Here is a 12,902-nt window from a genome sequence, read left to right on the forward strand (position 1 = left end):
CCTGACCTCACGCATCTGAGGCATACGCTCTAACTACTTAAGCCACCAGAGTGGTGAATGGTTGTCGATATAAACAGCACCTAACTACTGGCAATGGAAAAATAAAACACTGGAATTCTCCATGGGATGCAACCTTGGCCTTGGCACCTAGAAAGCATACATGCCAACCCCTGGTGAGAAAAAAGTGTAATCTAAGTGGACAAAAAGAGTAAACCAAGCAGAGAAAGAGTAATCCAAATATAACATGATAACAATTCAATGTGCATATGTACAAAATGATTTATTTACCCCTCTGATCTTTTAACATCAATTACTGCTTCAAGTTTTCATATATAACACTGAGTTTTAAAAAGCAACAGACTCTCATATTGCATTTCAAAACACTTTGTACCAGCTGAGACTATAAATGATTTGCACACCAGTAGAGCACTAAGTGCTGGGTTATTGCAGAGCCTTGATCTAAATTCAGTTTTACTTTTGTTAACAATGCTAAACAATCTCTCACAGTCAGCATTAGAATGGTAAAGAATCAATATTCCTTTCATCATCTGACAAAGAAGAAGAAATTTATATCTTCCAGTTACTGTGTCTTTTAGCTGGGAAATAAGATGAAGAAAATCAACTATATCCCCATGAAGTACATTGTCAGGTAGAGTGCCAACTTGATACTTCAGGAGTTCTCCTCCTAATTTATCAGCAGCCTTTCCTGCAGCATGGTGCATCATATGACAGAGACAACCTGATATGAACAATGATGAAGACATTTTTCAAAATACAGTATGCAACTCCTTTATGAATTCCAGTCATCACTGATGCAGCATCAGCTGAAAACTCCATACAGTTCTGCCAACATATATTTATTCAAAGCATTATCAAGCAAATAAAAAATTGTTTTTCTCCAGTGGAATCTACTGTTAATTCTGGTAATTAAAGAATAGCACTCTGACTTTGCCCTTTTCATTGTCAAAGTCTCTTACACAGACTGGGTACAATGTTTTGTCATCATAATCACTACTCCTGTCTGTTGCAACACTAACAGCCCAATTTTCATGGCTTTTGCAATTTTAAGTGAAGTATCTTCTGCTAAACACCTAACATTAATGAATAATTTTGTTCTTGCATATGCATATTTTCCACAACTTTGGAATCAGGAAACATCCATTTGAACATAGGACCAGTGTAGTCTTCTATCGCTATTTAATATCTAGGTATATGAAAGTTTTCTATTTGTGACACTTTTTATGCCTCCCATAACGGTGGTACATCAAATTTCAAAAAAATATATAGCTGCCAAATTAATATTTATGAACAGTCATTAGAATCTATCCATTCTTCCATATACACACCAGACTGACATAATTTAGTTTTATGCCAACAAGACAATAAAACACAAATGAAGGTCAGGGCTGGAGTAACGTTATTTCTGTTTAAAAAAACAAAAAAAGAACAAGCCCAAAAAGGACTGTTACTTTTTTATTACCTTCCTCATCATAATTTGCCATATCTTCATTAATCATGTTGCAAAAATCTAACAGAAGGTTCCATGTATCCTTGGGAATAGATCGTTTGTGGTGCTCCTAAAAATAAAAAATAATATATCAAACATAACGTAAAGTTCAAGTATAAGTGAAAGAAAACACTGAAATGTCCAATTTAACTAATGACATATTTGTCACAAATTGTGGCCCTGTTACGGATGTTAGCTGTTCAAGCCAGGGCCATCATTCACATGTTTGATTTTTTTACCTTACAATTAGCAGGATATCAATAACAGGAATTTCTGAGATGGTACAGTCAATGTAAAAAATTAGTTACTACAAATGCATCATTTTTATCATTTTTAAAAATATAAAAACAGAACATTTATATAGTATGAAATATTTCACTGAAACATTTTAATATATGAGGAAAAATTCTGTTTTGAAATAGCATAATTTTTTTAATAAAAATTGCTATATCTTGAAGTATGAAATTTTCATTAAAAAAGAATGAGAAAACAAAAGTAAAAATGTATCTTGCATTTTCTTTCTTTGATTTTTTTTTGTCATCATATGAATTTGAAAAAGTGAAATATATTACAGATGCAAATATTAAAAATACAGGGTCATAAAGGATAGATTCCTATACCTTGGCTTAATTGTCACATTCCGATCTAACATCACATGGCCTTTATTTCGGGGACATGTGCAATGGACGTACTTATTGAGATGGACATATTCTTACATATCTAAAAATTAGCAGCTTGCAAAGAATTTGGAGTTATACATAATTTTAAACCATGACTAATTAATCTATGGAGATTTTATTAGTTTCTCACAAAATTATATGCATTAAAATTCACAATGAGGGCACAAACCTAGGCAGGACAAGGATAACACCTTGTTCAACCATCTCTCCTCTTGAATATTCAATAACACCAAAAAAGGAATAAGTGAATAATTAGTGACTGAATTTGTTAGCGGACCAACACAGAAAGAACTCGTGATAGTAAATTTTATACAAAGTCTTTCTAATTACACAGCTCAGGCTCTGAAACTTACCAGAAAAAAATTCAAATTTTAAAGTAAATTATGTTTCTCCTAGAACATGTACATGATTACATTAATGTTAGGAATATAAGCATGCAATCTTCCAAATCCAGCCTCTGAAAAAAGACAAAATCTGTCTATATCATATTGACAAAGGGCAGTAACTCTTGCCATCTGGTGTCACTAGTTTAGAGCTGACTAATAATGAGGATGCTCGTAAGGCGGGGAGGATTTTTTCAGTGATCGTTTAAGTATTTCTGCACACCATAATGAACCTAACATTCTGCCTTTTCCTTCAAATAAGTCCCTAATTATACTAGCATTAAGAAAATAGGTGTGTGTGTGTGATTTGGATTTTTAATGTAGCTTTAACAATTTTTCAGTCATATCGCTATGTCTGCAGTGTGGCAGTTTATAGTGATTTCTAGCACTATGGCATTATGTCACAGACATGTATCATGATGTACCACCCACTCACATTATCCTGACACCTAGCCGACCAGTCCTAACACAAACCTCTTCATGCTGAGCGCCAAGCGAGGTAGCTGTTAGTATCATTTTTGTAAGTCTTTGGTATGACTCGGCCAGGGATCAAACCCACAACCTCCCGCATCCGAGGCAGATGCTCAAACCACCAGGCCACCAGAGCGGTAAGAAAATAGGTCATAGAAACAGGGAACGTTGAGCATCCAACATATATCCTGGGTATCTTTTGAAGGAAGATAAGCTTTATTCCCTACATGAAATACAACCCGCTCTCATTAACTTGAAAGCAATTTAGCCAATGGTCATGTGATTGTGATCTGGCCAAAAAATGATTACTGAACTCTTCTTGCCGACAAACTTTTCATAGGCAAATTCAGCTAAAGCACTGACTTTGAAATTAAGCCCACTTCAGCTACAATTATGTGCTACACTGTTGCAGGAGATATATTTCTATCAATTTTGTAGAAAATTGGGCCAGATATATTGACAGTCACATAATTTTTGTTTAAGACCAGAAATTCACTGTGATAAACATCTGAGTGCATTTGTACCAGAGTGATGAAAATGTCAATGGTACTAGTCTTTCTGAACAGAAAGCCTTCAAATTACCCAGAATACATATTTTACTGGATGGAACAATGGTACCTTGTCCTCCTCATCAGAGGTCTTGACATCACAGGACTACTTGACAGTAGGTGACCCATTTTGCTTTCTTCTTGACACACAGTCGATAAGATATCTTCCAATCACATGGTGCATACACTGCATATCAATGACAAAGTACAGTGAATGTAGGTGAGGCACGTATCATGCGTGGCTGCATTTGCATTGAATTTCTGACACTTATGACATTTCATCATCATGTTTGTTCAGGAAACAAGAACAACAAACAAATTTAATAAATTAACTGAAAATGTAAATAAGTCACAAAAAATAACTACATTACTAAGCAAAACAACAGGCAATGACTATGAAAACATGAATCACAGCATGTAGCAGCAATGCCGTGTTGGATCATGTGGTCTGAAGAATAAACAAAGTTTGTGAGCATGACAAAATTTAAAAACAGTTGGTCAAATAAACAAATAATGTTTATCCCCTCATATATGCCAACCCCCCATGAAGTATAAAGCATTGCTATTATGAGTCGCAAAAAATTGTAATCTGGGTGTAAAAAGTGCAATCTATATATTGCATGCCAGAATTAAAGCACATATGAAAAAAGATAAATTTCTACTACTAACACGGTTCTGGAGCTGCTGAAAATTCTTGTCACAAAGGGTAAAATCCATAAAGAACCAGAATACAAATGCAAAATATGCTAACAAATTATTTATATTCAACACTCACAATCCAAGTAGTCTACATGTGTAACTTTTGATGAATGATACTGAACTGGAACTCTGCAATGATAATGCAATACAGCACATGTAGGTTACAAGATTTGTATAGTCATGTGACTCTGAATGCAAATGGCCAGATCCAGGTCAAATTTCAGCAACGACGTCTGTCAGAGGATTAAAGACATAATGAATGCCATCCTCACAATTTTTGAGAAAATGTATCATATTCCTATCAATTTCATGCAGATATATCTCAATGAAAGGTTGTTTTAGTTTGCTGGGCCGCCTAGTAGGTGGCTACCCCATGCCAAGACCAAATGGTGTCGGCGAAATCCCAACTTTTCGATAGGGAATAGACTCTGACCCTACACTCCAACATAAATGTCCAAATATCAAAAATGGGGTGGCAAGGGTCAGAGGAAACTCAGATTAAAAACAACGCAAGGCATACAATTGAGCGAACAGAAATTTGTTGTTTCACTGCATGACAAGGGTGAGAATACAACAATAGTTTCTTGTGCAAATCACTTTAAAACCATGTGTTTATTTTCTTACTCTTTCTTTGGTGTGGTAATATACAGTTCTAACATCCTGTTTCTACAAATGATCTTACAGTTTCAGGTCACATAACATAACAATGTTACGTAAACTCCAGGCTCTACACTCTGTAATAACCCTGTGTCTTATGATAACATTAACGTAAGAAACTGACGTGTACACGTTTTCTCTGTTTGGGAGAGTTGTGATCTAGCCATTAAAGTAATTAGACCTAACCTTTGTTTTGAGTCAATCAGAGAAACAACACTGACCATAGCTGCCAACCTTCCAGGCTCACAATTAGTGAAAATAGGGATAAAAAGTCGTGAATTTGGACACGAATTCGTGAATAATACCATGACAATAACTCCGTCCACTCTGACTACTCCGACTGTCAATACTACACTATATCAAGTTCGCAAAATAAAAACAAAACACTACATATATGCAGAACTATTTATTTACCAAGACATGATACTGTGGCAGACTTGAACTTCCTCAACTGCTTGATCGTAAATTTGTTTTCTAAACAGTTCCGACTTCTTGCCTGCTGGTTGATCTTGGGGACTAAAATTGCTGACAAATTTTCTGCAGCTAAGGAGGCCTTAAAGTCTGTCTTATTTTTCCTCACTAAAGAAAATACTCTTTCGCTGTCACTGTTGCTGTGAGGAATGCACAGGAGCTGCAGCATTTTTGGTTCTTCCACAGGAAAATTTGGAAGCGATTTTCGAGTCCGGGAACATATGTCAGAACAAATGTTTAGCATGGTCTCCAGTTGATAAAGGTAGATTGTGTTCGACACAAGAAAACTCACAAATAATGCTTAAGCGTTGGTAGCCTGCGGGTCTTCCACCAATGGTTTAAAATATTCCAGAGATGAAATCTGCGAATTCTTAATTTTCCCAACTTCTACGTGTTTTTTGCAACCGACATTCTTCCTCACATCGTCTCTGCGATGGCACACTGAGTGCAAAAAGCATGAATGAATATCAATGTTTAATGGCAGAATGCACGGCCAATTTTTGATATATTCCAAATTAAACTTCACTTTTTGAGTAATACATTTCTTTTTCCTTGGCGGGGAAGACATTTTCAAAATCTTACATGCGATGCTGAACGTTAACTCGAATCGGTGTTTTGACGCATGTGCGGAGCAAATTTCCAGTTAGGCCCTAGTTTCTCTCAAAAGCATTTGTAAAACTACTCTTATACATATAGATTAAAATAGGCTAAAATGCTTGCAACTGGGCCAACTGTACTAATCGGCTGTAGATCTACTAATATCGTGACCAGCGGTACCGGACCGTTTCAGCAACTGCGAATATCACGACTAGCGCTTAACGGGAAATCGGTTATTTTATTAAAGATTTAAAATAATTGAGGATCGGAAAATTCGTGAATTTTTGTCTTACGGCGTGAATTCGTGAATCGCTGAAAAAGTCGTGAAATTCACACCAAATTCGTGAGGGTTGGCAGCTATGCACTGACGTGTGTCAATTTTGTGCGTCAAATCATAAAAGTTTGCGTATCTGATGCATGATGCATGGGTAGATAAAATACTGTAACAGTTGTTGCATTGCCCAGGACAGCTGAAACCTCTATTTGAACAGACAAATTTTACATGCCATTTGCCTGATCAAATAAATGGAGTGAAGGTCTAAGCCATATCTATACCACTGATTCCATTTATAAAACTGTTAAATCTAACATAAAGAACTACTAAGCATTTTGTACAGCAGTTTAACTTCAATAACTTTCAATTGCATATACAAAATATATCATGGGGGGGGGGAAGTGACAATCACATTTTGATGGCCAATCCCGCCATCCTTTCGCCAGAATGAGCAAGCAAATTTAAAAGCTTGCATCAAGTTCTTATAACAGCCTTGATAAAACCTGTACGTAGAAGAGGTGAGGCTACAGAGGGATAGGTTTGAGAAGTCTCGTTGTAAAATTGGTGAGCAATGATTTTCTCACCTGCAAAAACTGGCTCCACAATTTCAAAAATTTGAATTTCCCTGCTAGCACTATATTCCAGTATGCTATTGCCATATCGAGATCTGAAAAAAATTATAGTAAAACATTCATGACAAAAATACATTCTTATACACGACTGGGACAATCCCAACAGGCTTTAAGTACAAGTGTTTAAAGATTTTTATAAAATTCTTTCTTTAAATTATTTGTTCATTTATTGCATTAATGGATTCTATAAGAATAATTATCATGTATGCACTCCTAACATCTAATGTTTTACTGAAGCATACAGAGTTACACGTCTCATATTCCAACATACATAACAACTATCATACCGTGAATTCAAATTTCATGCAAGTCCACTTATATGGCAGTCAAATTTTCACTAACCCTCACTGTGGTGGTATTTTCTGAAAGGAATGTTTATAAGGCTTCCTTTTATCAAATGAATCCAAGCATACAAGATCCATTTCATATTTCAATTGTGACCGAAGACAAAACTGCATGACAATCTACATTCTGCATGTCACTTTTACCCCAATTCACAAAGAATATGCATTTAAATCAGTCTGATCAATGGCTGTAATAAAAAAGTATTATGAATAACAAACTGTACATCTGATCATGAAAAAATACAAACTAATAATATTTAATTTTTTACCATCTGCAATTATAATTTTTTTGTAGCACATAAATCATCTTACCTAAACCTTTTTGTCCTGGATTTTTCGCATAATTAAAAGTAAACTGATAAAAATCCTTAAATTTTGCTGGATCTCTGATTTCTTGTTCTAGAGATGGACACCTTGCCTTCAGTTTTTCTACACTGTCACATCTAAAGAAAAAGGAAAATGAATGAATGTATAATACAAGTGATGTCACAGTAAATATGAAACTACCCTCAGTCACAAATTAGTGACATCTAAGTAGCATTTAAAATATCACAATGTAGGTAAAATATTTAAACCTTTACAAAACAAACCCCATCTGTCCAAAATAGAAACATGTATCAAAGCACTTGACATGTGAAATTGTAAATCATCAATGTCGGCTATTCATTAATTATATGAACAAATGTTACCCCTTTTCTTCCCCAACTTCAGGCTTTTTAATTTTTGTATATTTTATTCAATTTTTCCATTTTGGGAAATACAGATTTATACCAAATCTAAGGTCATAACAGCAAGTATGTTCTAGATGAAAATAACTAGAAGATAAGAGTTCTATACTTTAAAAAAATATATATAATGCAACTTCCTTAAAATATCCCATATTCTGGTTTAATAGATTTTTTAATACTTTAGTTGCGATATTTTGCTACCTTATTTTGAAGCAAGTTCAACCTGACTTGCATATCATTTCTAAATCCCTGAATTACCGTCTGAAATATTTTATTGCTTTTGGAAATTCTGGTGATCATTAGTGCCAACACTGACCAACCTAAAACTCTGTTAGCTCTCTCTGTCTATGTCTCTTGGGTTTAATTTTATGCTTCATTTTAAAACAATTATTGCAAGTGGTTTTTCAAAGAACATGAAGTTTTCTAAAGTCATGTCCCTTGTACAAGGTTTTTTAACAATGGAACACCAAGTAAAAGGCAGGAAACCTCATTTATATATTAAACTTTAAAAAAATCTGTAATTCTGTGTATACTTGTTTATAAGATGGGTCTAACTGTGCGTGCGTGTAGTCATATCGCTATGACGTCTGCAGTGTGGCACCTGATAGTGATGACTAACATTGGGGCATCATGTTGCTGACATGTAGCATCATGTCCCACCCAGTCACATTATCCTAACACCTGACTAACTAGTCCGAACACTAACCTATTAATGCTGAGTGCTAAGTGAGACAGGTGCTAGCACCATTTTCATAAGCCTTTGGTATAACATGGTCAGGATTCAAACCCAACAACCTGCCACATCCGAGGCGGATGCTCTAAACACTAAAGCCATTGGAGTGGTCAAGGTCTAATTTCAAACAACACAGACCCTAATCTGCCATCACATAATGCACATATCATGGTCTATGTTGTTTTTTCCAATAATTACTTTGAAAAACTGCACAGATCCAGATCTGCTGGCACATTATGTGTGATGTGTGTATGTGATTTGGATTTTTAACATAGCTTTAACAATTTTTCAGTCATATCATTATGCTGTCTGCAGATTGGCAGTTTATAGTGACCCTAGCACTGGGGTATCAAGCTGCAGACATGTAGCATGATGTCTCACTCAGTCACATTATCCTGACACCAGGCCGACCAGTCCTAAGACTAAACTCTTAATGCACATTACGTGATGACAGATCTCGCTGCTGGAGAGATTTATAAACATGTGCATACGGTAGGTTAGAAAACAACAAGACATAGTCAACTCTGAAACAGTTTGTTCTTTTAAATTGATATTTTGGAAACTAAATTGCTAATTACAAATTGTTTTGGTTCATTAAGAAAATTTAAGAATCCACGTGCCCCTTTCCCTCTCAAATAAAAGGAAAAAATCTAGCTGTCATTTCTTTTATTTCATCATACCCCAATTCTGTCATGCCATTTATAAACTCATCCCTGGTGAATTCACACTGTGTAGCTGCCTTGAATCTCCAGGCAATTAAAAGAACAGTTCGGGACTCTGGACTTAGGTGCAAGTCCTCAAGAAATTTCATTACTCCATCTACTGTCATTTTATTCTCTTCATGGGGATCTGAAAGAATGAAGAATTCAGAGTGAATTTTAATATTGTGCATCATTTTGCAAATACATGTATGTTTTCATCCTGATCATATACACATGCTACATGGTTTAGTGTTTTTTTAAAACGTTTATCTGATATGTATAAGAAAATCAACAACACTTTTCATCAATGCAATCAAGAAATCTAAACTTACCTGTATAAGCATGCAATAATAAAAATGTTAGTTTGCATAGTTTTATCTTACAATTAAGTCTGAGTTATGAGAATCCATCTTGTAAGGAAGATATTTTTCTTCCCAAAGTATTACCAAAAAAATGATTACAAGGAGAAATATACTTTGCTATATTAACATATGTGCTTGAAGAGACTGGCCACAAATAAAATATGTATACATGTTGTTTTCATTATCCATATGTCAAACAGGCAATATGTATTTCTGGTCTGTACAAAAAGTCTATTTATTGTATCATCAACATAAATTAACAATCTGAGTAACTGAGTACTACATCAAGCATTCGTATGGCCAGTAATTTGGCAGCTGAGTAACTAATGTTCAGAATATAAAAAAAATATATGTCCTGGTAGAATGAACTGATGAGAGCTGTGGACAATAATGTATTTGAGACAATGTTGAACAGAGATTCTTGCTTTCATTAGTTGAAATCTCTAAATTAATGTGATGCTTTAACTGGCTGACATATTGATTCAATATTTATTTCACACAATTTAATGATTTACAGTCAATCCTGTTAATAGCAGCCACCTATGTGAATAGGAAACACTGGCCTTTGTAAACAGGTGACCTCTGTATACAGGTTCATTTTTGAAAATTTGAAAATTGTTTTTTTCAACAATTATAGTGCACTCAATATCAATGGCATTGTCTGTCTTTTTGTGTAGCATTATAACCTTCAACAGTAAAATGATCTGGGTTAAATTTGTGATGGCTGAAGGCTGGTTGGTATAAGTTAGTATTTGCATTTTCAAAAATAACAAGATTTGCTTTTAAGCAGTCTTGCACCACTTCTATCTACCACAAGAACTGCTTCTCCCACTCAAGTCATAAGTTCTCATATTCATATTGCAAGTTAGTTAATTTGTCCAGAATATTCTTTGGTGTCATAGGTTAGGTAACAGTCTGTATATATAGCGAGGTTAGGTAAACAAAGCTTTTGTTCCTGCTTCATATCAGTCCATACAAATCTATGATCAGAATTTGCAGTTGTGTTCAGATATAATTTGAGGAATTATTTATTTTAAATCATTTACTGGAATTACAATGAGTTCATTGACTTTTTGGGCAAAACGCTACTTAGAGATTAGAGAGGAAATTGTGTCTTTTGAATTTTCATTTTGCATTCTAGGGAAATAAATATTTGTTGAATTTCAATTAAATTGTTGGTTTCACTTCCTTTCTGTTACATAATTTAACACCAGAGAGCTGTAATAAAGGATTTAAAATGTGATTGATTAGAATGATGCGGTTATCAATGTGCGGTATTGAAGCATATGTGCATGTAATGAGTCTTTTATAACAAATACCATTAGGCATTGGCAATCAATTAACGAATGATCTTCTTGCATGCAAAGATATAACGTATTAACCTTCACTTAATTCTTTTACAATAACTTAACTTTTGTTTCACAGCCTACACTCTAAATGATTTATACTTGCTTAGAAAAAAGTGATCAAATAAAAGTTGACAGGCAAACAGATGTACAGAGGGATCAATTGTTGGAATTTTCATACATCCGTAATAAAAAATATGTATGCTTTTACTGGGATTTTGGCATCACTGAGAACCCTGATAATTAACATATTGTTTTGAAAACTGACTTCTACTGAGACATTGGTTTCAAAGACATTTCATGCTGGAAACGATAGTCCCTTTAATCATATCTAATTAACTGCATGTCAAAATGTTGTCCAACAAGTGCATACAATGAATAGATTAAGATTCGGGTATAATGCCTCTAATGATCATAAAAAAATGTTGCAATAAAATGGAGCACTATAAGGCAGCTGCATTCATGAGAAACAAGGACATTTTGCAACTAAAAAAAGAGCATGCTCTTAGGATAATAAACACCTGTCACTACGTAAAGAAAGGCTTGAAACAGGGGAAAGAGCAGTATGTTGGGGCACCATCATGAAATGATCTGGGGGAAGTGCTATTCAGGCTTCTGTATGCTTGCCAAATCTGGTTAGGTTTTGTGGGGTTTATGCACACAATAGGTCATACATGTCAGCAAGTAAATTTGGTGGAGAAAGACTTCAAAAAGCACCATAAACCTATGAGAAGCCACTAGCAAGCTTCATCACATGCTCATAATGAGGCTCGAACTCAGAGGTATAGAAGTGAGATGTGTGAGTAATCTCTAAATGTGAGTGCATTTCAAAAGTGACACCTATATCATGCGAAGTGTTACAATAATATATTTATTACGTAACACCTCTTTGGTTAAATGGATACATATTGAGGAACACTTGTTGAACAACAACACTTAAAGAGTGCACAGAATCTCTTTGAAACACTGCTATTCATTTTTTTTACCCTTATATTTTTGCCATAATGTTTCTATCTTCCTCTTGTCTATCGAAACTTTTCCTTCACTGTTGTATTTGTCCGGATTTTGAAAGTAATTGTCAACTGCGACATCAAGTTTCCAGTCGTGAGCGCTTAAACACTGGATAGCGCTTTTCTCTCCAGTCTGAGTGAAGGCAATAAACTGCCGTACTTTGTCCCTTTGTGAACTTTTCAACTTATGCTGGAAAAGAAACAATAAACATGATAGACTTATGATAGGATCATAGATTATATTTTAATAAATGGAAACGACGATCTATTTATTTTTGAGAATTGACATAGCAATCTTTCAGTCTACAGCTTACCATTCTCTACTGTTCTCTAAAGGTCAACTATCTCACGCATGCGCTGTGACCCCAAGATAGTTGCGAAAGTGTTACTTTGTTTTTGAATTATACAATTCAATGGTTTAAGAGACATGAAATGTTGAATACTTTAGTTCTTTGCAATGCCTCAAGTCAAAAATCGACGTAGAAATGTCAAACACTGAAAAGCTTCTCAACAACAAATTCCGGAAGTGAACCTAGATTTCAACTGGTACAGAATAATACTAGATGTTTAAAAACAGATCCGACACGGAAATTAAAGAGAGCATTTTCGTCATATTTTTTCATTCGATCTGGAATTACAACAGTTTTATATCGTAGTCATTAAATTTCCCACATATCATTATGATGAAAACTGTCTGAACATAATATTGATTTATAATAATAATAATAATAATAATAACAATAACATTAATAATGCAAC

The 12,902-nt window shown here is 34.6% G+C and overlaps 1 protein-coding gene across 1 annotated transcript in view; it reads right to left on the minus strand.

Moving 5' to 3' along the window:
- LOC149799890 (DCN1-like protein 1) overlaps nucleotides 1-12,675 on the minus strand; it is a 31,086-nt gene extending 18,411 nt beyond the window's left edge. Inside the window, exons 1-6 of the mRNA XM_089959338.1 lie at nucleotides 12,458-12,675; nucleotides 12,120-12,333; nucleotides 9,405-9,573; nucleotides 7,576-7,706; nucleotides 6,872-6,954; nucleotides 1,481-1,577 (exon numbers count right to left, since the gene is read on the minus strand). Coding sequence (XP_089815464.1) covers nucleotides 1,481-1,577; nucleotides 6,872-6,954; nucleotides 7,576-7,706; nucleotides 9,405-9,573; nucleotides 12,120-12,333; nucleotides 12,458-12,460 — 697 coding nt within the window. The 5' untranslated portion in view covers nucleotides 12,461-12,675. The remainder of the gene's footprint in view (nucleotides 1-1,480; nucleotides 1,578-6,871; nucleotides 6,955-7,575; nucleotides 7,707-9,404; nucleotides 9,574-12,119; nucleotides 12,334-12,457) is intronic.
- Between the last annotated feature and the right edge of the window lie 227 nt (nucleotides 12,676-12,902).

Source organism: Sinohyriopsis cumingii, chromosome 5 (assembly GCF_028554795.1).
Source record: "Sinohyriopsis cumingii isolate HCF-2022 chromosome 5, ASM2855479v2, whole genome shotgun sequence".
NCBI lineage: Eukaryota > Metazoa > Mollusca > Bivalvia > Unionida > Unionidae > Sinohyriopsis > Sinohyriopsis cumingii.